Source organism: Squalius cephalus, assembly GCF_949319135.1.
Source record: "Squalius cephalus genome assembly, chromosome: 1".
Classification (NCBI taxonomy): Eukaryota; Metazoa; Chordata; class Actinopteri; order Cypriniformes; family Leuciscidae; genus Squalius; species Squalius cephalus.
In genome coordinates this window covers 50,506,989-50,532,068 of record NC_137122.1, presented here as the reverse complement: position 1 = coordinate 50,532,068, position 25,080 = coordinate 50,506,989, and the positions used below count along the sequence as shown (strand labels likewise).

The 25,080-nt window shown below is 39.6% G+C and overlaps 1 protein-coding gene across 1 annotated transcript in view; it reads left to right on the top strand.

The window, feature by feature from the left end:
• ppap2d (phosphatidic acid phosphatase type 2D) overlaps positions 1–18,436 on the top strand; it is a 38,888-nt gene extending 20,452 nt beyond the window's left edge. Inside the window, exons 2-6 of the mRNA XM_079851914.1 lie at positions 10,340–10,497; positions 12,526–12,809; positions 14,391–14,448; positions 16,747–16,923; positions 17,031–18,436. Of these exons, the coding sequence (XP_079708040.1) occupies positions 10,340–10,497; positions 12,526–12,809; positions 14,391–14,448; positions 16,747–16,923; positions 17,031–17,132 (779 nt within the window). The 3' untranslated portion in view covers positions 17,133–18,436. The remainder of the gene's footprint in view (positions 1–10,339; positions 10,498–12,525; positions 12,810–14,390; positions 14,449–16,746; positions 16,924–17,030) is intronic.
• Positions 18,437–25,080: the final 6,644 nt, after the last annotated feature.

Sequence of the window (25,080 nt, the reverse complement as noted above, 5' to 3'; positions counted from 1 at the left end):
CGAATAACGGAGAATTTCTATGCTGAAAATCTTACTTCCGGGTTGGTACAAGTTTCGGCTGTTTTTTTTTAAAACGTGGATCTAATGACGTAGATAAGAGTGGAACTCCTTATATGAGCATTTCTCTCGGAAAAGCTCGCCCGCGAGCACGTCGACCAGAGGAGAGCGAGACCGCGCACATCAACGCGCTTCAACAGGAAATCATCGGCAGCCAGCGCTGCATAGGATTTGTTCAAGAATGTCTCCAAAAAAGTGTGTATTTGGATGTGAGGGAAAGCTTACCGTGTTCAGTTTTCCAAAGAACCCAGTGTTACAGGAACAGTGGATGCAGTTTGTTTTTCCGGGGCAGCAACGGAGTGTAGGAAGTGCGGTTGTGTGTTCTGGTCGTTTCAGTGACGAATGTTTTATTAACAAGGCCCAGGTCGACGCTGGATTTGCAAATCGTTTGCTATTAAAACGTGGAGCGGTCCCAGTGATAAAAGACCCCATTCATGTAAGTACAACTGGATCAGATTTCTGTCTTTTGCTGGAAATCAAGCACTAGCGCTTGACTCTATAGCTCCGCCTCCAGGACCTCGGCTTTTTCCGGAGAGAATCGGAACGCTGTATTTTTCTTTTCTAAATATAATAAAACTAAACACTTTTTTGAGATATTAAGGATGCACTACTACTCTATAGGTCAGGGGTTCTCAAAGTTTTGATAGGTGAGGGCCAATTTAGGAACCCAACATTGAACTGAGGGCCGCCAAAGGGGCGGGGGAGAAAAAGAAAAAAAGAAAAATACTGAAAAGAAAATCCCATTTGAAATAATTTTAATGACCAGGTTGCATCTCTACAGTTTACATTTATTGAGGCTATTATTATATAACTGAGGCTAAACCTGGCAAATCTTGAGAAAAATTGCAATGCAAACAAAATCCCTGGGGTTCTCTACCCTCAACAGACAAATTTGGGATATAACAGTCCTGTGTGCAGTCCATTTCAAGAACAAACTTATTTAGAACAAACAGCCTCAGTGTGCCTTGCTTCTAATCAGCATAGGCCTTATTCAGGGGCAATTCCAGCTACCAAAGCACCACAGGAAAACCTGACAGGGACAGGGACAGGGAGAGAGAGAGAGAGAGAGAGAGAGAGAGAGAGAGAGAGAGAGAGAGAGAGAGAGAACAGAGAGAGAGAGAAACTTTTAAAATAGAAGCTTACCAAACGAGTCGTAATCATCATCATCATTCATATAATTGCCTGTCAGTCGCGTTTCCATTATTACAGATTTGCGCAAATGTTTTGCGCTATTATTAGGCTATCTATCTTTTTAACGCGTAATTGAAAAACGAAAAATGAACGGTTGTTGTCTTTTTAAAAGCAAAGTTGAACACCAAAATTTTAATTTGAACTGGCTACACCAACTGCTGCGCAAAAAAATAAATATCGACGAATTTTCAGATTTTTGTTTTTAAAATATTCACAAATTAATATGGAAAACATGTCGATTTTACTGGTTTTCTAAGGCCAAATTAGAACCTGGAATTTATATTTTTCCCACAGTGCTGAATATAGCCTGTGTCTCTGGAACCACAGCCCACAGAAAGGTGAGTTATAGAATAATGATAATAAATGTGTCTGAAAAAACAGCGGGGCATTTTAATTATTTATTAATAAACTATTGTTTTCTAAGTGTCGGCTAAAAACATATCTCCATCTCCGCTGTTAAGCAGATGCGCTTTTAGAGAGAAATTTGCACCTTTCATACGGATAACATCAGAAGGTATTAGCTTTCGATTCGAGTTTGTTTGTTTAAAAGTGACATTTCAAGCTTTAGCCTACATAGGCTATATTTTGTTTCAGTTCTCGCGCTCCAGTTCACGGAGATCATGAAAGTGCGTAGGCTACTGATTGTTTTATTTTACAAAAGCACAACGTCAACGTCAATCGGTCGGACCACACCTGTAATTACCGCTTATGCCTATAGATGCCGCTAAACACCACTAAACGGAGATTAATTTTTTCAAAGCAATGTAGCCTACAGTTTTAACAGTTTTACAGATGTTATCAGATGTTATCGCGGGCCGCCAGAAATGTTTCTGCGGGCCGCCATTGGCCCGCGGGCCGCACTTTGAGAACCTATGCTATAGGTACTCAAGATTAACATGAGATTAGGTGAAACTGTGCATGTTATGTACCCTTTAAGGACTACAGCAAACGGCTGGTAGAGACTACACGACATTCCTCCCGGGTTAGTGACATCACCCTAAAATTTACATAAACCCCACCCCCGGAACACAATTTATAGATTATCAGACAGAATATGCTAATCAATGACTAGAAGATAACTACACATAAGATACATAAATTCATCAACTATGTCCTGTTGCATTATACATGTTGTCACTTCTTCTTGAGTCTCTCCATTATTGTCTGACTCTAGTTTGAACATAAACATTGACATTTTCAGTGCATGTCTGTGTGAGGTAAAAGGATACGCTCTTGAAGCTCCGCCCCCTGTGCTGAGAGCAGCATCTCATTTGCATTTAAAGGGACACACAAAAAGAGTGTTTTTGCTCACTCTCAAAAAGTGACATTTTAACATGCTCTATAAAAGTATCTTTAGGGTATTTTGAGCTAAAACTTCACATACACACTCTGGGGACATCAAATACTTATTTTACATCTTGTGAAAAGGGCATTATACCACCCCTTTAATGACAGCAGACACCTGATACGTGTGTTACAAAATCAGGTCTCTTTACTCAAATTTAATCATTTGATACAATGCACTTATACTGTATGTATATAAAAACACCTGCATGTAATTACAGCTGTAATTAATTTCTGTGATCACATCTATAATTACACTGTTGACCCTTCCTTTACACCTTAACCCAGCCTTAAACCTACCCATACCACCAAACCTGTCTCTAACCTTATCCGTATCCCAACTCAATGCACAAGTGTTTGCAATACAACATCAACACAATAAGTACTTTGTACCTTTTTGGCATAAGTACATAGAAGTTAAAGACACCTAACATAAAGTGGGACCAAACAAATAATTCTGAAAAACTACAAATTGTGAGATTATATCTTGGTCGCTTTATTAAAAAATGCACACATTTTGTCACAAATTGTCAGGTTGATTGTTTAACTGAAAATTTGACTCATTAAAAGAATGTAATTCTTGAAAAGAAATCCTTGTTATTACAGGGTTCACCATTTCATGATAATCCAAGCACTTTTTTCCAGCACCATATTTGTTCCAGGATTTAGGCTACTTAAAATACGTGCTTTTCTTAATTGACTATCTCATATTCTCTTCGTCCTTCATAGAATATAAACAGAGTATAATGTGCAAAAGAAAACAGACTAAGGCCAGAATACATGTCTTTTAATATACTTATATATTAATTCCTATTTTACACATTTAATAAATACAGCCTATAGGTGGACACGTGAGATTAAGCCTACGCCCCTGATATAATAGCCTTCTATGTATGCTGAATTGCCTACTTTTCAAAAAGTAGCCTACTGTGTGGTGAATTCTTCTTCCTTTAGAGACCTCTATTAATTTCCCACCGGTTGCATTACGTATAGCACATTGCTATTGCTTCTTAGTTGCTGAATAATTAAAAACAGACTCAGTTATTAATTTTGCATTTTGTCTTGTTTCATAAACTAACTGCTCATGAATGTGGTTACATAACTATACAGTAAATTAGCCTAAAATGCAATAACGCAATTGCAAATGCAATTACATGTTACTGTAATTTTGAAGGTGCAGTCACATTTATCGTTGTTTTGCAAAATCTAGTTAGTTTCAACAGAAATCTTCTCCATGAGTTCTGCTTTATATATAACTAAACTATTGACAGTAGACAATGAACAATTTTTTGGTTGATGTGAACGCACCTTGATACTCCAACACAAAAGTGCAAGCTGTGGCTGGTTTGTGCACTGCGTGCAGGGAATGTCACAGTTTTTTCTGAAATATATATTTGTTTCTCCTGCATGCAAACTGCATACACCTTCCTTTTCTAATTTCAAGTACTTTTAAACACTGTTTAACAAAATCAGCTGTTTGTCCAAGTATCCTGGACCTTAAATAGCTTAAAGCTAAATTCAACTCTAAGGATCTTTTACAAACCCTGTATTTAGTACAATCTTTTATTATTATTTCTTGCTTCACTTTTTTTAATTTGAAAAACTTTTAACCTTTCAAATCAAGGTCATGTGGTGCAACCAAAATAATGATGTTAGAGCAGACTCTGTCTCGTCAAATGTCAGATAATTTGACCTTTTCATGACAAGGCAAGGTTAGTTCAGCTTGTAAAATGGCATGTGGTGCAACACCCCAAAACATAATGATATTAATGAATTAATAGTTCATGACATTTGGAAAAAAACACTGTTCACCTTGAAAAGTATATTTGTAAAATAATTATTTATAAAAAAAAATTATAAATTAATAAAAATAATTATTAAAATGTGTATACTCACATGTATTCAAGGTATGACGGAAATCTGATGGTTACACCACATGACATGATCAGTAAGTGTTTTATAAAGTACATTTATTTAAGTGTCTTTTTCAGATATTACGTATGTAGTGTGTAATATAGCTGTTTGTGAATGCAAAGGGTCTGCAAAGTTTCAAAGATCAAAGTGCTAAATAAATAAATCAGAGCAGAGAAAACCAAGAGTGGACCATCTGACCAATCAGAGCAGAGTAGGCTCTCGTAAAGGAGGGGTTTAGAGAGACTGAATCCTTTATTGAACCGTTTCAGATACTGTGAGAAAAGAGGTGATGCTGCAATGTGTTTTATGAAAAAAAAAAAGTTTTTTATTTAACTTGGATGCAAAAACCTATTGTAGGTGACCTCCAAAACGAAATTAGGAACCTTTAAAATAGCATAGAGGGGGCACTTTAAGATTTTTCCTCAACTACAGCTTCACTTCCATCTTTCTGACTGGTCTTAAATAAAACTAAAGAACCGGAAAGCATTAACTGAAACCAAAAGTGTGTCAATGTTTTGTAAAGGTTCTTTCAAGGACATTGTTGTTGTTGGACATTGTGTTGTTGGACTGATTCTCAATCCTTGACCTTTGTGCATGAGTTGCGTACGTGTTACCCAGTCTAGCATGAATGATCTAGCTAATCATTAGCTCAGCTGACAGCAGCTAGCCGCTGGCCAATATGCTGTCTTGGTGATAAGGAGCTTCCTTTCAGTGTGTGAGCTAATGGACCACCGTAAGCGTGGCCTGTGAGGTCACCGTGTGTTAAGTGTGCTCAACGGAAGTGTTGGAGGCTGAGTTCAAGGTGCAATTTCTCCACCGATTTCCCAAACCGCCCCAAGTGTGAGCGCACACCGATAAGAGGATTAGCACAACTGGAAGATTATTGCTAACCTCTCCTCGTTCCTCGGCACAGGCAAGCCAGGAAAGCGAGAAGAGGTCCAGAGTTACAGTTGGCGTCCCTCAGCCCTCAAAGAGTCTTGAGAGATTTTTTCCAAGCGCATACAGTTGTTGGCCAAGTTTCCCTAAGGATGAACTGACCATAGGGAGCACCCGGGACCTGTGGAGTGTCTCGCAAAATCAAATTTGGATTCAAGAAAAATGTATTTTAATGAGATAAAAAGTTTCCATATTGTCAGCCCAGTCCATGGCAGATTCTGGCGTAAGCGATATAATGCTTACTAGCGTGGCTCAGTTGCCCCCAGACGCGCTGTCCATTGCTCTATCGCGCATTCACAGCAGTTTCACAGGATTGCACCAGCTTCTCAGCTCGACCCTCTCATCGCCTCCTCGCCTGCTAGAAGATTATGTGGTGGGGGATGGATGTTCAGTTCAGTGCCGTACAGTACATGTCAAGTTAAACAAGTAAAATCACAAAATAAATGCAAATAAACCCAATTTCTGGATTATTGAAATGATGTACCTCAAGAGTGGCCTGTAACCAATAACCATTTAATGAATAAATCTGAGAGGGAAAATGCTCTGAATGCTCTAAAACATTTTGCCTTATAGATTATGTAAGGACTGTTGTAGACCTCTATTTAATAGCCAGTTGGATAGGGGCTTGATCTCCAGCCCTTCATATCTGTATCCTGCATGGTGACCAGGGCTAATGATAGGGATCTCAGTTACACACAAACACATGCGGCCAGCCTAAAGTGGGCCCTGCAGGGTAACAGTGTACAGGCCTGTCCAAAGCATGGATGAAATGTCAAGCATGCGATATGGTGAGATCGAACGAAAGCGAGATCAGGGTCAGATCGGGGTGTGCTGACGTGGAACTCGGTGCTATCTCTTCAGCAGTATGTCTTCTTCACCTCTATATATTCAGCAGTGCAGGTTGTTGCGTCTTCCCTTATCTTTGTTTGGCTTCTACTTATTGTGAGAAAAGCAGCTGTCAGCGATACTCAGTCCAAATTTAGTCCTAAATTCTGATTGTGCTTATCAGTGTCTTCAAGGGGAGTGTTCATAAGCATTCATCCTGATATACAGGTCTGTAAAAGGCTTGCATCAACAAATTAAATTTTTTAGGCATTAATAGCAAGATGTTAAGAGTTTGTGAACATTAATTTAAAAACATTTACTGACAATTTAATACATTTTTGAACATATTTTCCAAAATCAGTCCTTAAAAAAAAACCTCATTACCACAACAGCCTGAAAACATTAATACCATTACATTTTCATGGTAACACTTTATTTTACAGTGTCCTTGTTACACTTGTTACATACTATATTAATAACTATAAATTATGCATAATTCCATCCAACTTACCCTAAACCTATAGTAAGTTAAATAATATTACTCTGAAATGTATAATTACACTGTAACAAGGACACCTTAAAATAAAGTGTAACCATTTTCAAATAAGCAGTCATGCACAGTTAATTGAAGCTATGAAATAATACACATTTTTAAATTCACATTTTTATTTTATTTTGATTGATTTCTCTCATTACTGCAATGCCTTCTGCAATTTACAATCTAAATATATTATTTGAAGCCTGACATATTTTCAGAATAATGTGGCAAACCTGAAAGAACATAAAATATAGATTATTTACACGCATTTAAAAACAAATTTTCACATTTATTAAATTAACATTAAATTAATACATGTTGCTGTAATGATACAGTACATAAGTTACGGAAATGAGATTGATGGTTTTGGTCGTACAAATCTTTTAAAAATCATCTGCCATTCATGTTGGTTTTCGAAAGGTGCAATTAATTCATGGATTTGAAAAACTTTTATGTTATTTAAGAATAATATGGTTAAGGCTAACTATCATGTGGTCCAAAATTGTGGAAATTAATATCATATTTTGCTTACACCTCAAATTAATGTGAATGTACACATCTAAAATGTTATATCTACAGCTTACATATAGCTAAAAAGTATTGCTTTCAAATGTAACTAATTCATAAATGTCATTAGTTTTTGGGGAGTCACATCACATCACATTTCACAACCTGAACAAACCTCACCTTGTCATGAAAAGTTTCAAACTTATTGAAATTGACACATAGTCACAAGGGTCTGCAAGGTCATGAAGGTCTCTCTCTTTTGGCAGACAAAAGTAAAAATATTAAATAAATGAATAAGCAGTTGAAGCAGTTTTGATACTAATGTTAAAAGAGCATTTTGAAATTAAGCAGGAATGCAGAAAATTTGATTCATGAAAGTGACTAGATCTGTCCGGAATTCTCATTAGTCAACAGCAAAATTACTTGTTGGTCATATGAAGGAGCGTCAATTTTGCTAAAGCCTTGCATTTGTTAAAATCAATGGGCTCTTAGTTAACATTGTTAACACAATATTCTTGAAGAACAATCGTGATCAGTGAACTTGCTGGTACGTCTCAGCCATCGGTGACCTACTTTGCACTTTCTTTCCATCTCTGGATCTGTTTTGGTCCCCCTGCAGTGTGCGAGCATGTGCATGTGCCCTGGAAGCCGAGCGGTCACGTATGCTGAAATATTCCCTGGCAGGGTCTGTGATACTGGCTGGGTTCGTTCCAGTTGGGGGAGAGAGTGGAGGGTTAATGATTAGTCTCATGCTCTGTGTGGATCAAGGGCATGGGATCGTGCGGGCCTGGGGGAAACAAGAGAGAGAGAGAGAGAAAGAGCATAAACCAAGAACACAACAGCTGAATCACTCATCACTTCTATATTCATACTCAGATCCTGGTACAGACCTATATATATATACACATCAGTACTGTGTACTCCTTATTGATTTCCAGGATACCTTTCATTAAGGGTTTTCACACCTGGCTTTTTTGGAGTGGAAACTGGCATGTTTTCTCCTTTAGTTTGGTTTGTTTAGGCATGTATGAACACAGATCTGCACAAAATAGTTTGAGATTGACTGAACGAGGTTACAAACTTTGAAGTGGTTCCCTTGTGGTGAGAAAGTAATCTGACCTAGTGGACCCACAAACCAAGCTGTATCATAATACATAATGGGGAATGCATTTGGTAAAAAGCAACAGTCTCTCATTCTGTGAGTGAGCACATTACTTATCGCAGTTGACAAGCAAAGAACACCTTTTCATCTTAAATTGCCCTTCTCCGAAACAGGTGCATTGCCGATGAAGACTAGCCTGGCAAGCCAGACCTACATCAAGATGTTAGGTCTGGCAACTCTCCATAGACACGGCTCAATCCGAGGGGCGGGATAAACGGCTGTCTTTCAAATTCCCTCTACACGCAATAGGAGCGCTTCAACCAACCAGAGCGTTTTCCCAACAGCGGAGCTAACGTTAGTTGATAGATTCAACTTTTGAATCTGGCCGGCAAAACTACGAACAAATCTTCCTTTTTTTAAGAATGACTTAAGTGCCGTTCTTTGCTCTTTTCTCAAAGAAAAACTTAACTCCAAGTCCTCCAGAGTCGCGGCCAAAGCCGATTCGAAAGACTGTTCTCCAGCAGCCGCCATTCTTTGTTTTCAAGTAGCAGGGAACCGTCGCAAATCTGTCATCATTATGTTAAGCCCGCCCCGCCTACTCTATACGCGATGTGATTGGCCTGACCCAATTTAGGTTTTTACAGTTCCGAATGTCAACGGAGAGTTGCTAGACTACCCTGGCAGCAAAATACATTTTATGTATCAGTTTGAGTAAGTCTAGATTTCTAGGCTAGATGAAGACTTTATTCCCGCTCTAACTTATAATATGTATCAGTTTGAGTGAGAATCAAGGGTTATAAGCATTTGTATATGCTAACTTGAGGTAACTCAAGCTAACAGAGCAAACTTGTCAATCCATCTTGATGGATGAAGATGATAAGCAGGTGCACTCTGACAAGTTTTACTCACATGTGACTTGCATAAACACATTTTGGTACACTTTGAAATGTTGCCTTGTGGAAATGAACCGAACCAGGTAGAAAATGCATCATTTTGGAACAAAGAAAACAATCTACAGGTCCCTAAGAAAAAAACGAATAATAGCTATTTATTGCTTATTGGCCATGGCATGAAAATAATTGGTCATCTTATCTGAATGGGACGTGATTTTAAAAGAAATATTAAACTACACAATGTGTTGGAGCCCATGCACTTCCTGCCAAGCCACAACTGATTGTGACTTTGAAATGACCTATTTGCCTACTGATTCATTCCGTGAGAGGTCACATGTCCATTTAAAGCAACATCCTGGTTCACTTATCTGGAAAACTTTTCTGTGTTACCACCTACTGTTTAATCTTTAAATTTGTAATTGTTTAACAAGGGGATAGAGCAAGTCCACACACTCCCATAAGGAATTCTTAAAAGATTCTGTAAGGAATTCTACAAGCTACTGTAGTGTGCAGCTTATTCAGTTATTTCGTTATTTCTTACAGTTGTCTGTCAAACACACCTGCCTGCAACCATCCAGGTGTGCGATGAATTTGTTTGTTTTCCTGAAAGAGAAAATCCCCTACGCCCTCCAAAAGTGAACCATATTCCCGCATTCCCAGCAAGGCTCACAAGAAACTTTCCATCTTCCCTCTCATAGTCTCTGACCTCAATCCCGTATTCTTCAGGGTCTTTTCTTCTCCACATGCCTCATCTATCCGTGCTGTCATTCCCTTTCAGCTCCCACCCCCCTCCCGCACTCTTTCTGCCAGAGCTATGCATGGAATGTCAGCTCCTTGGGCTGGATCTCCATTCCCATCAGGAAGACAGTGACAGTCTCAATGTCTCAGCCTCACTCCTGATTCTAATTGCACATAATAGAGCATTAAAGATGTATCTGTGTCTGATCTCGTGGTGCCAGAGAAACACTCACAAGAACGTTCCTCCAGGTAGTTTCGACAGAAACATTAACCCGTCTGTCTCTCTCCTGACAGCCTCCATTCCGTTCTTCGCCTGTGAGCTCAAAGCGGTGACTCCGTACATGAGGGGCTTCTTCTGCGGGGACCCCAGCATCACCTACCCCTACATTAAAGATGAGGCCATTCCTGATAGCATGCTTATAGCCGGGGGCATCATAATCACGGGACTTACGGTGAGAACACACACATGTACTGAAATATCACTTGCTAAAAAGGCCTTAAAGGAATAGTTCTCCCTACGGTGTAAATTCTGTCTTTTTTACTCACCCTGAATCAACACTGAACTGACTCGAACCGAATAATGACGATTGTCTAGAGTTGCTTTACAGCCGAATTTGAATTTGGGTCACATTTGATAAAGTTTGCATCTTTGATTCTATTTTCCTGTTTATTACCGTGAAGCTGCTTTGAAAAAACCTGTATTGTATAAAGCTCTAAATAAATAAAGGTGACTTGACTTGAACCTCCTGTCGGATGTATTTTCTTCACAGAAGCACAAAAGATTTTCAATAGTTGTACCAGTCTGTCTTTTCCATGGAATGACAGACAGAGGCTTTTAAGCATCAAAATGGATGCAAAATCAACATGAAAGTATGCTAAAAGTGGTCAATACGACTCGTTCCTTCAGAAGACTTCAGAAAACTCTGGGCCAGAAAGCTACGCTTCAACAAGACTACAGCCAATGGCCAACTAGTACATTACGTTTTGTGTCCGTGTAAAAGGAAATAACTCTCCATACCATCAGATGACAGTTGTTTGTCCATCATTCAAAAAGGTATACCAGAAGAGCTAAAACTGAATATCATCATAAATGAAATTAAGATGAAAAGTGAGAAGACCCTTCTGTGTGTTCCTTCTTTACTTTGTCGTCTGCTTACTTTTGTAACTTTTTAACAGCTCACGGCCTTAAGTCGGTGAGCTGAACTCAACAACCTGACCAGTCCAATTTGTGAACCAAGACATATATATAATTGATCAGCTGATTCATTTAATCTGGTGCTCTTCGGTCAAAAAATGTTACATTTGTTTTTCTTCATCGGAATGGTACGAAACCTGGTAAAGGTTTTGGCACTTGCTATGTGAACACACACACAAAAAATCATGGACATGATTCGAATAGGTTAAATGGTCCTGAAAAAAATAGACACACTTGTGCTCCTCGTGGTCAAAAATTATCGCATCGGAAATGAATGGGACACGAATTTCATCTAGTGGAAACTTAACAGGCTCACATTTTTAACTCAACTTGTTTAGATTTATGGCTTTGGTTTTCTCACAGTTTTGTCATTTTTCATGACAATAAAACGTAAAATTCTGTAACTTTTTTTGTTTACTTTTTATTACTTTTTAATAATTTGCCAAGTGTCATCTTTGAAAAGACATCAAACCTAAGTCTGTGCTCTAAAGCATTCAAGATTTACGACAGTTTATTTGGAAATTTAATTTTCAGGTCTGTGCTCAAAAAGTGAATAAATGGATTATAAATACAGCGTAAATATAATTCAGTACCATAAAATCCCCTAAAAATGCAATATATTAAATAAAAAACATTATCGAACTAAAATATAGTACATTAATTTTATTGAAATAAAAAAATAAATATCTGTCATTTTTGACCGACACGCAAAGAGCACCAGAGGGTTAAAAGATCTGACTCAAAAGAATGATGTATACTCTTCCTACTTCTCTCATGAGCTCTTATGAACATGCTTAAGGGTGCTAGGGTGGATGTTAAGATTGTTCAGTGAATAACGGCTTACAGACTTGGAAATATAATATGTGATAACTACAGTACGTCTATGGTGGTTTTGTGTCCTTTAAAGCGTGAAATCTTTGTTGTAATTGCATGTACAGTACATTAAAATTGTCCTTTTGTGTTTCCTTGAAGAAAGTAAGTCGTATGGATTTAAAACCACATGAGGGTGAGTAACTGATGACAGAATTTTCATTTTAGGGTGAACTATCCCTTTAAGGGACTGCTTGTCCACAGTAGTATTAGCCCACGGTTCTCCTGTTACTCAAGGCTATTGATTTACTCTTTTCATCTACTTTGCTATTGAACACGAGGTCCTCTTTGTGAATATGTGTGAGGTACTGTGAATTATTTAGGGCTGACGGTGAACTTTTGCTTCATTGGCCTTATAGTATTTAACTCAGTGGTGCATGGCTGTAACCTCAACGGTGTCCCCTGTCTGTCTCAGATTGCTGTCGGAGAGTGTTATCGGGTACGGTTCAGAAGTGTGCACTCACGAGCATTTGTGCGCAACCTCTACGTGTCCTGTCTGTACAAGGAGCTGGGCAGCTTCCTGTTTGGCTGCTGTGTAGGCCAATCCTTGACCAACATGGCGAAGCTGAGTGTGGGCCGACTCCGTCCCCACTTTCTGTCGGCTTGCAATGTGACCTATGCTTCACTCAACTGCTTACCTGGAGCCTACATTTCAGATGTCGTCTGCAGGAACAAGCCCAAGATAGTGGAGGAGGCCAGGTATGTGGACTACAAGTGTTTGTTTTTTTGGGAGGCACAGAGATGAGATGAGTCTGTTCCGAAACCTAGGCTGCTAAAATATCGCATACTCTCTGAGTATGTACACATTCTTTTGAATGAGTACTTACTTTAAGTACATACTTTAAAAAAGTGTTACAGTATGTTTGTGTGTAGTATGAATGAAATCCAGATGTTCTACATTTTCAACAATTGTTTGTCATACCTTTAGTATTACAAAGTGCACTTTTTAAAAGTGTACCTAATGTTTTTAGAAACGTACAGTAGTCATGAAAGTGTATACACTTACTGTAAGTGGCCTTTTATTGCATAAATATTATATTACCTGGAAGTACTGTTTAAAAGTAATTACTTTTTAAGTACACTGTAAGTGCACATTCAATACAATTAAGTGCACTTTTTTGTTAGCTTGTCACAGTGCATTCTGAGGTTGTTTCCTGTGGGATTTTCCTCACACACATAGCTATTGATTTTCAATATTTTCACATTTTAAATTAGAACTGTCGATTTGATCGACAAGTCTCTTACTTTGTCCACCATCTTGGTTAGAGCTTGTTGCAATGTGTTGTGGGATTGTCTACTCCAGGGTTCCTCAAACTCGGTCCTGGAGGGCCACTGTCCTGCAGAGTTTAGCTCCAACCCTGATCAAACACACCTAGCTGTGAGTTTCTAGTGATCCTGAAGACGGTGATTAGCTTGCTCAGGTGTGTTTGATCAGGGTTGGAGCTAAACTCTGCAGGACAGTGGCCCTCCAGGACCGAGTTTGAGGAACCCTGGGTCTACTCTATGAAGGATAAATGTGATAGTTCTTTAGAATTTGGCCAAAAGAAGATATCTTAGATGTTTGAAACAGCACTAGCTATATGCTGCTTAGGTAGGAGGTGCACTAGATTTTGAAACAGAGCTATAGGCCGGGCCGGTTGCATAAACATAGCCATTATGGGTCAGTCAGTCTTACTTTTCAGTGTCAAGTTAGGCTAATCTACGTTTTTATCTGACTGATTTAAAAATAATGACCACAGTAGGTGGTGGCATTAAAAAAAAATGTGTCTAACTTGTAAGACTAGACTAAGAGGTTTATGCAACCACCCGCTGGTTTCACAGACAGGGCTTAGATTAAGCCAGGATTACACCTTAGTTCAATTAGGAGATTTAAGTAGCTTTTATATATATATATATATATAAATATTACTGGTGTGCATCTTGAGACAAAACTATGGCAGTGACATATTTTAAGATATGTCACTTTCAGTTAAAACAGCTCAAACATGCATTTTCGTCTAGGACTAGTCTTAAGCCTTGTCAATGAAACCCGGGGGAATGTGTATGATTATTTAAGGTTGAATTACAGTATTTCAAGGGCAAATGTTAGATGCTTTTTAATCACATGGTATGTTTTATGGAACTATGGAGGTATTTACTTAGAATAACATGTATGCTTGTGATTATCTAATATAACATCATGCAGACAATGTTACGGCCCATAAAACAGTGCTGTGGTTTAATGATTTGCAAGCTTGTGACATTTAGTCGGTAATATTTCCCTCTGCTCTTCTTAAACAGAAAGTCCTTCTTCTCGGGCCATGCATCTTTCGCCATGTACACCATGCTTTACCTGGCAGTGAGTATCGCCGTGTGTGGCCGTATTTTCCACATGCACACTCAAACACGCAAACTCAAACACACGTCAGGGTAGCAGCAAACCCCTGCGCTTGCTGTGGGATGCCGGCGAGGAGCTTTACTGTTGTCAGCTTTCACTTCCCATCCCTGCCATGTGGGAAAAATGCCCAAAAATTCTTACTGACAAGAAACTCTCTCAAAACTTCAACTCACACAAATACACTCATACTGAAAGAAGAAGGCTTTGAGAATGCAAAAAAACTCCCAAAAGGCATTTTGCTTCGAGCGGAAAAGAAAGGCTTGAGTGAAAGGGGGAATGTTCTCCAGAGGCCTGATGAATAGATGAGTGGAGAGAGGGAGAGCGAGTGAAAGCTAGCCGAAGACAGAGGAGGCCTTGTTTAGTTGTGGGTTGGGTCCGGGAGGGGGGGAGCTTTGGCCTGCTGAGAGATAGACAGGCTTCTTTCAGCTAAACCCCTCTCTCTCACTCGCTGTTATGGCCTGGGGAAGGGGCACAATAAGGGGAAAAATGACAAAACACTTACAAGCAATCATAAAGCTTGACATTCAATAGCATTCACATTTCTCTTTCACTCAACTGCCCCACAAACCTTATCAGAATTTATTCTGCTTTGTGGACCAATCACGTTTAGAAGGGAGGAAAGAAAATTTGTCCCGCTGTGTAAAAACAAGCTATTTTCTACCATTCATCTGATTCAATTCACGGGCCTCTGGCTGCTCTAAAAGTGGGAGAGCTCTTCAACTCTCATTAGAGAGAAAACACGAACAGAAGAGCACAGAGCGAGGGAAAAGCTATAGAGAATCCGTGCCAGGCTCTTTGTCCTCTCTGCCTGTTTTTTTCTCTCGGTCCCATCCAATGGCCGCTCTGTTCAGGCTTAGCCCTGCCTTGAATGCCTGACCTGCGGCCACACGCTCTGGCTCTGAGCGCCAGCTGCTCCAGGCTTTACTGCAGGAAGCCAAACACCTGTGATGGGAGGCGCACAAGGACCCTTAAAGTCTGGAATGTTTTGCGGTCCCTTGTGTGACATCAATATCCATAAAGTTCATCTACAGCCAATACTTCTGCTGTGCCCGCTGACCCCAATGTTTCTCCCCAGCGTTCGTTATAGCTTGCTTGTCAGGGTGGTACGATGAGCACATGTTTACGTGGGGTTTTTTCCCACCAAAAGCTTTTTTACTTCTAACTGAAATGTAGCCTCGTAAGTGACCAGTTTGGGACACTGTCTAATATAGCACAGACGTGAAGACTAACCCTTCCTAACTTCCATAGTAGTTGAAAAACAGTATGTATCCTAAGTAGTATGTCCAAATGTGTAGTATTCATAAAACAATAGGCGAAAAGTACCCGAATGACCTACTACTTTTGGCGAGATTCTGAAGTGCATATCCAATGAACACTTAACTATCCCATGAGGCCACGGGAGAGGATTTGTGAATTAAAGTGAAGCAATGGAACCTTTTTGATATTGTCATCCACTACTAGGGTGGAGATACAGAAACTAGGTAACTACTAAGTAGAAGGCCTATAAATGAGTGTTTCTCATTGACATAGTGTTTCTTTTGAAAGCTAATTTAAAGAAACAGATAGTTTCTTCTGTATTGTGACGTACATCCAAGTGAAGTGGATAATCAAAAAATAAAAAAATCTAGGGAGAGTCTTGGTTCAATCCATCAGTTGTTGATTGGATGGAGGCAGATCTTTATGCAGAGTTTATGCAGACAAAATGATTAAAGAAGTCCAGCACACATCAACGGAGAGAAGTCTGTCGCTTCAACAAAAGATGACATTTTGATAAAAAAAATTCTAAAAAATGTTTCACAATATAAGATCAATAACATGCCTTTAGAAACCAGATGGGGTGAATTCTGATTTCATGCTGACGTTAAGCTCTTGGTCTTAACCCAGACAGCAACATAGTGTCGGCCCAGATCCGGCCCACATCTGGTACGCGTTGAATCCACTGAACCAGATGTGGCCCGGATCTGGGCCGACACTATGTTGCTGTCTGGGAAGCTATATAATAACTACAGACTAAAACTTCACCTAAAATATAACAATTTGCATTTTCAAACTAAATTAGCGCATTATTTTGGCTTTTGCAGGTAGTTTATCAGATTTAGCTAACTTCCGTGAGATTTTTCAGGAAATGTGTCATCAAAAGTTTAGCAAGGTCAAACACACAGACACACAAACACACTCTGTAAGCTTTATTTATCAGTCCGTACACTCTTTTATCTGCCCTTATGTTAATCATTCTTGAAACTTCCTGTCTTTGCGCAGTTCTACCTGCAGGCGCGGCTGTCATGGCGAGGGGCACGACTCCTGCGACCATTGCTGCAGTTCATGTTGGTGATGTTAGCAGTGTACACAGGACTCAGTCGCATTTCTGACTACCGTCATCACCCCACTGACGTCCTGACTGGCTTCCTGCAGGGAGGACTGACCGCTTACTGGGTGGTAAGAATACAATACTATGGGAGTCGCAAAACATACTAGACAAGCGTTAGAATGAATCTGGAAGTGTAAGGTACTTTTTGTTTGACGTTTTCTTTGTGTGGTTTCAGGCCTTTTATATCTCATCCATGTTTAAGACATCTCGTCCAGACATGTCTCCCACAAGCTTGTCTCTGGAAAGTCCCCTGTCCAGCCAGCAAACCGTTTGCTAACAGACCTGCACATAGAGACACCTGAGAGAGATTGATAGCGAAAGCGGGAGTGATCGAGCGAATAATGGGAATGGGACAAAGAACTTTGGAACATGTTCAAATCCTCACAGAGATCCATTTCCTGCCCACACTTTGACAAGAACAGTTATGTATACATGTCTAACCCTTCAACAAACCCGTCCGCATGGTATCAACCCTCCATAGATAAATGATATTTTTATATAAAAAAAGTTTATCCTTTATATTTTTGAAATATGTTCTAGTTGAAGCTGCTAATAATTGTTGTATTATAATTTGTCACCTGTAGTCCAGGGTCAGAGATTCACACAGTGATTAAAGTTAATAACCCATATGTAACTCTCAACATGTTAAGCTTTTTGGGCACATGTTGAATGTTGGACAAAAATGGACCAATCACAGCAACCCTTGGGCATCAAACCACACCCCTTATGTTTGCTATTGGACCTGGCTAGACCACTGTTCTGGTGCGCTGTTGCACAATCATAGCGGTGCCGATTCTCAGACAACAACATAGTGCCGACCTAGATCCGGCCCACATCTGGGCCGTGTGGAATCAACGTACGTGAACCAGATGTGCGCCGGGTCTGGGCCGACACTGTGTTGTTGCCTGGGTTGTAGACACCCTCTCTTTATAAAAGCACAGATTTGATGCTAATGCTATTAAGCTTATGTTGTATTAAGGTGGGCTAAACTCCATGTTTGTACTAACCACTGCATGAGTGAGACTGAAAGGAGGTTTGAGCTGACAACCTCCTCACCCCCCGCCGCATAATGAGGGCTTGAATTGTGCCCAAACGCTCAGCGGACCGGGGGTCTATACCTGTGTACCCTTTACTACTCATAGCACTTGAATTACACTATGGAATCGTCTAATTACTATAGATAATATTTTATATTTTGTCTTCTTAAATCAGTGTTCTTTCTTTCCTGCGGTCAGTGCCATTTGTTTGCGTCTTTGTGTGTCCCCCAAATTATAATTATTCAGAATGAATGTATATAAATCATTTTATAAACGATCCAGATTTTCTGAAGTATTAGCATCACTTTTGTAAGTTCTTGTTTTACGTGTTTATATATGTTTTTATCGTTTGTGTTGATCAGGTACGCAGAGTTATTGTTTCTAATTGTTAAAGAGACTAGTGACTGAGCCACAGATTGTCAGAAAGCTATATTCTACTTATCTAGTTTTATTTCATTTGTTGGTTTCCTCTGTGAACAGCCTGTTAGGCTGAAATAACCACTGTATTAATAAACCAAACCAATAAAATGAATGTTCAATCTTTTTTTTTTATCTCATTTTGCCCTCCTATATAGTGGCAGAACCAACTGCACATCCTCCCACACACACTTACACACAACCACTGTGAGTAAAGCTGCTGTAAAATAGCTGATAAACACACCTGAGACTTGACATCATCACTATTTCTATGTTGCATGGCAAGCACAAAGAGCCAGTAAATGTTAATTTAATGAATTTTATGCTGAGTCCCAATTCGCCTACTTATGCAATGTCCTAAAAGTATGTACTGTCTTTGTGAAGAAAAAGTACATACTTTTGAGTGTGTTGCAGCATAGCAGGCAAGCTTTGGGACAAACTACTTTGTCATTGACCTTATTCACAGCAGCGCGGTCTTTAATTTTTAACGAGAATGAAATCGAGGCTGTGAGGGATACACATACATCTCTTCAGTGGGTTGTACTGTTATTTAATGTGTTTTTGGGGATTGTTCTGCTGATGAAACACGGCAAAAATATATTTACAAGAAATTACAGTAGACAAAAAGTAGACAGCGAATGCCATTGAAAAATGGTAAGTCTGTATAATTTACTCATCCTCAAGCCATCGTATATGACATATTCTTTCAGCTAAACACAATCGGAGTTGTTAAAAAATATCCTGGCTCTTCCCAGCTTTATAATGGGAGTGAATAGAGCCTCTGTTTTTGAAGCCCAAAAAAGTGCATCCATTCATCATAAAAGTAATCCATATATCTTGATAAAGGCCTTCTAGAGCGAAGTGATACATTTTTTGTAAGACAAATATCTATATTTATAAATATATAAACTATAATCACTGGCTTCCGGTAACTGCCGTACGCAAATCTAGTTCTGGCGGAAGAATGACCTCTGAGTGATCTCTAAACTAGTGTAAACTCAAAGTTTACTACTGTTACACTTAAAAGTACACTAAAAAGTGGGCCAATTTAGTCCCAAGTAGTATTGAAACAGTACATTTACAAGTATACTTCTAGTACATATAGTCTAGTAAGTATACTTAATAAAATGAATTTGAAGTATCCTTATTTTTTGTAAGGGGAGTTTAGCTCCAACTCTAATCAAACACACCTGAACAAGCTAATCAAGGTCTTCAAGTCAAGTCAAGTCAAGTTTATTTATATAGCGCTTTTCACAATACAGATTGTATCAAAGCAGCTTCACAGTATTAAATTAAAATAATACATCAATGTTTGTTTCTAGTGGAAAACGTCTTCAGGATTACTAGAAAGTTACAGGTTGAGAAGTTGAGAACCCCTGCTCTTCAACCAGCAGTGGCTAAATGCTAATGCTAACAAATCAAACTTTGACCACTTGAGTACTGCAAAATAAAGACAATAAATACATAAGCAATGCAAGGGTGATACAAAAGCAGAATTAGAAACACTGGCCTTTGAACACCCCCCCCCCATCCTGACCTCTCATGCCTTATTGCTTCATCAGGCAAAAGTTTAAGCCTTGAACTCAAGAGGTTAGAGTGCTAAAGTATTGAAACATTTCTGCCATGACACACACAAGAGCAGTTCTTCAAGGAAACTAGTTTAACATTAGTCATCCAATCTCTCCAGCTCTCTCTCTCTCTCTCCCTGCCCCTCATTTCCCCTCCCTCTCTCTCTCTTTTCGAGTGCAGTGGAGCGCATTGGCTCTTTCTGGGGGTCATGGTGGTTCCTGGCCAGATAGAAGCTGGCAAAGTGCTAGAGGCAGAGCTTTTCCTTCTCTTTTTACTTCTCCAGTGTACCTACTTCCAGAATAAAAGGCAGCCAAGATCAGAGCGAGCGAGGGAGAGATAAAGCAATTGAGAGAGAGAGAAGCAGTAAAGGCATGAGTGGAGGTGCGGTATGAGGGGCGAGTAAGGGGGCGGGGCTCTGTGGTTGGCTGCTGGTGTGGCGCAGGGAGGTGTTGGGGGCTCTGGGTGTGGGGCGCTCGAGTTGGAAGGAATGTGACTGTGGTTTTGGGGCTGTTTTGTTTCACAATGTTCTTACCAGGGAACATATTTTATACCTGACGTGTAGACATGTTCCATAATGTATGGTCCTGCTCTTTTACATAATGCACTTCGCTCAACTTGTCTTACCACTTTGACTCTCCAACGACCTTCACTCTGCCCCATAATCCTGCAGCCCGGAATCAACAGCGATAAGCAGAGTCGGATTCTCCCTGTAAATAAAACTCCCTGATATTTGAAAGACAACATGACTTGGCATTCACAAAGCATTTAAAGTATGCATTAAATCTAGAATATCCAGATTATTAAAAAAAGTGAATTGCCTTCATAAAAATTAATCAAAATGCCCCCCCCCCCCCTTTCTCTCCAACTACCTGTTATTTAGAGGCCATCTTTCACAGTCCAATCAATTTCCAATGGATAAAATCAACTCCCGTCCTACATGTTTTTCACTGAATATCCTGATCTGAATGACTGATTTCAACATTGATAAGAAATGTTTGTTGAGCATCAAATCAGCGTATTATAATTATTTCTGAAGGATCATGTGACACTGAAGACTGGAGTAATGATGCTGAAAATTCAGCTTTGACATCAGGAATAAATTATCTCTTAAAATATAGTCAAAAGGAAAATGGTTGTTTTAAATTCTAATAATATTTAACCATATTTAATTTGCAGGCTTGGTGAGCAGAAGAGACTTGAAAAAAATATTACCAGGAATTTATGGTCAATATTCCCATTGGATAAAATCAAGTTTCGTCCTACATGTTTCTCACTAAATATACTATTTTCTTTGCACATGTAGGTCTGGTTCTGTCAACCCAGACAGCAGCATAGTGTCGTCCCAGATCCGGTCCACGTCTGGTACGCGTTGAATCCACATGTACCAGATGTTGCCCGGATCTGGGCCGACACTATGTTGCTGTCTGAACAGAAAACAAGTCATTCGAGGTGAAGAAAGGTGAATAATTTGATGATTTGAGCAGAATGAGACCAGAGACATTTATTTGGAATGGAAGTAAATATCATACTTTGATGTCATGTTGTCTTTAAAGCAGCAATTTTTCTGACTTTCGAAGTCCAAATCAGTCCAGAGGCCAGAGTGATGGTATGGATCGGCATGTGTGCGATCCATCAGTCCAAACAGAATGATTTTGAATGGAAAACTGAAATGTCCAAGCAAGCAGTGCCTATGGAGTGATGAAACGAACATGACGGCCACAGCCACCACAGAACAGAATCCCTCCATCCAGGAAACAGCTGCACCGTCCTCAGCAGACTAGTGGAATGCAGCACACAGCCTCCCTGCACCAGTAACACACAAAGCCTGGTTTTTTATTATGTCCGGGAATGTTCATTTTTTAACTGCATGATTCATATAAATTTATCAATAAAAAGGAATCAGTGCTCTGATGTGGCATTGATTAAAAAACAAAAACTCCCATGCCAGCAGGTGTCACTATGAAACTCAAGACCATTGGGACAAATGAAGGTCAGTGTAAGCCGATTTTCAACACCGCTTTGTATTGTTCCAATGTCAGTATGTAAATGAACAATGTTTACTCTATCTCAGTGTTTCCTGGACTGAGAAATTCCCATATATTTTGACAGCTTCAGGGCTTTTGTGATAAATGCAGATACTTCCGCATTTTTGTATCCCAACCTGAAGAGTTGAATCGACAGAGGGTTGTTAACAGAACAGTTAAGGGTAGGTTTATCACTGAAAATTGTATCGTACTTTAAACAGCATTATGGTAAAAATGAACGCTTCGGTTGAAACTGATAGAACAGCAGTTTCTTTCAGTTTTTTCCCCCTCTGTTTGGCCTAAAACACTGTTCGTTGTCATCCAGCTTAAAAAGTTGACTACAAACAGATGTTTTTCAGATTTTCAACGCGTACCAGATGTGGGCCGGATCTGGGCTGGAACAATGTTTCTGGGTTAGCCTCTACCTTCACTGGTAACCGTAAGTTACTCACCCCCACTAAACGTTTACTCTTTGAACTCTTGCACCCAGGAACAATACAGATCAACACCACTATGACTAAAAGTTTTCTAAGAAGTATTTTCTACTAAAGCATGGCGATATTTGATTCTGGTCAAGAGTATCCATAACAGACTGCTGGGAGTGGCCTTGGATGGCAACATGCCAAGTGCATTATGGGTGTTGAAGTTTTCCTACATACAGTATTTGGCACATATCAGATTTATTAGATTATTTTGGGCAGCCAAATTTTATTGAAAGCCCATTTTTCCAGCAATGAATTACCCCTTTAATGCATTTTACAGGTTTTATTGTGAACTCCTTATTGGTGCATATATTTTCCATTTTCTTGTTTGAGAAACAGCGCCACTCGGAAATACCACATCACAAAATGGTAGTAAAGTTGGTGGCAACCGACTTTACGTTTCGTGCCGATTTTAAGGCAAAGTCTTATGTTGTGCATTCAGTAATTTGTGTTTTAAATCAGCAATAAATCATCAACAACTCTGATGGATTTGTGAAACTGGATATTCTACAAGAAAAAAAAGTCTTACACTTTATATATCAGTATATGTTTATAAAGGTTATGTGAAGTAAATGTATTACTTTATAATAAATTCTGATTTCTGACATTACATGCATTCTTTCTCTCCACTTTCATGTCTTTTTCTGCACTTTCTCTTTTTCCCAATGGTTGCAACTGGCTTGCCCATGGACATTTCGATCTGCCTGAGTGAGCCCTAATAGCAGCCTGTGAAATACTTTAGACCCTTCACCCCTCATTATCAAAGAAAATAAAGATTACCCCATTTCTTTCTTTGACCAACACATGGTTCATACCTCAGGGGAATTAGACTGATAAGAAATTAAGGGAACAAACATTCAAAAATAGCTGCCCTTATAAACAAAAGTGACGTCTAGAGATAAGAATCGAGTGTGGCGAAGGATATCTCTCGCATGTATTCTCCCACGTAGGTTCCCTTCACTCCAGTCCGTCCAGACGAGGAGCACTTCATACCTGAGACAGCAATCGGAAGTAGGGCATACCTTCCAGGATCTGATTACGACCCTATCGTCTCATTATCAAGAACACTCACGAACAAAAGACCGGCAACACTGCACCGACATTCCCCCCGCAGTGGCACTAAAACTACCTCATAAATCCAAAGCCGCAAACGCTTTGCTATATAATGATCGTCATTTTTTATTTACGCTCTCACCGCAGCTTATGACGGTGGCGTTAATCTGCTCTGGGAAAAGGCTAAACCTCAGCAAAATGAGCTGGATGAAAGCGCTGTTCGGTATCTGCGCCGTTCTCGCCACGCTCCGCGGCTCACGGCTTCAACTATGCGTGATGCCAGCTCAATTCCTAATAGAATTAGCTTGGATTAATTGGCTGTTTATATTCAGGAGTTCCAGTCTTGTTCCTTTCCCTGATATGGAGTGCATTGCTCCATTTATCCCAGTAATGAAAGTGGAGAATGCAGTGGCAGTGGTCATTACCGCTCCCCGACCAGAACAATGTGTTCTGACTCCAGCCTGTGAAAGACATTAACTAGGCCTTCTGAGAGCACTGATGACTAAATATCTCAGTCTCTTTTCTTCAGAGCTGACCGTAGGGACTGCACCAGGGTCAACGGCACCGCAACAAGCCCAAAGAGTTCTGAAATAACTCGATGCCCCTGAGGGTCGGAAGTGAGGGCTGAAGATGGGAATCAGATGTGCTGTGGAGATCTCTGGTGTCTGTGTTTCCCTAAGACACGTACATCACCCCGGCTGGATCCTGCCAAGTCATACCTGAGAGGACAGACCCACACATCAGATGCCAACACACTTCTACGTCACCCGCACATGTTTGTGGAACAAAAAGGTAGATCACTATTGATGCTGTTTTATCATTCAGAACATCCATTTAGAGTGTTAAGTGAAGCGCCTCCAAACATCCTCGGTTTCTTTGATTAAATTCTGTACATCATAAAAAGCAACTCTTTCTTTAAGAAGATTTAATGGAAATGTGTTAAAGTGCAGACTTTTTTGTGCTTTTACTCAATTTCTTTAGGCTATAAATAAGCGAGTGTTGGGGAGATTGAGGATGGTTGTAACACCAAATTTTGTACATGCATTTATTTTGTAAATCAAACTTGTTCAAAATTATTTTACTCTCATAAAAACCCTTCCCAGACAGCAACAAAGTGTCGGCCCAGATCCGGGCCGCATCTGGTACGTGTAGATTCAACATGTGGGCCAGATCTGGGCCGGCACTATGTTGCTGTCTGGGTTTCCTTAACCTACCCCATTCAATTGTAAGCATTTTGATTCAAGCTTTAAAAAAGAACAGAATAGAATTGAATAGTTGATATGTAGGTGCATCTTTACTTACAGTCAACAGAATGTCTAAAGGGGACCATCAAAATAAAGTGTAACATTGTTCTAACATTTAGGTCAAAGTTTTGGGCAAACGTTATATACCAAACTAAATGAGAATTCAGATGATTCCTGTCATTAAACTTCCATTATCATGATCGCTAAACAAATTCAATATACCCAGGTCTCACCTACTTTTACTTATTAAAAAAGTCTTCCTCTATTGGGAAAATGTGCCGGAAATCGTGCACTCACAGGTTTATGCAAAGGTTTTGAATAAAACAACATTGGGTGACAGGTGCTTCTTTCATGACTAGTGAGCTCATGCTGTTAATATAGTAATGACCACAACAGTCA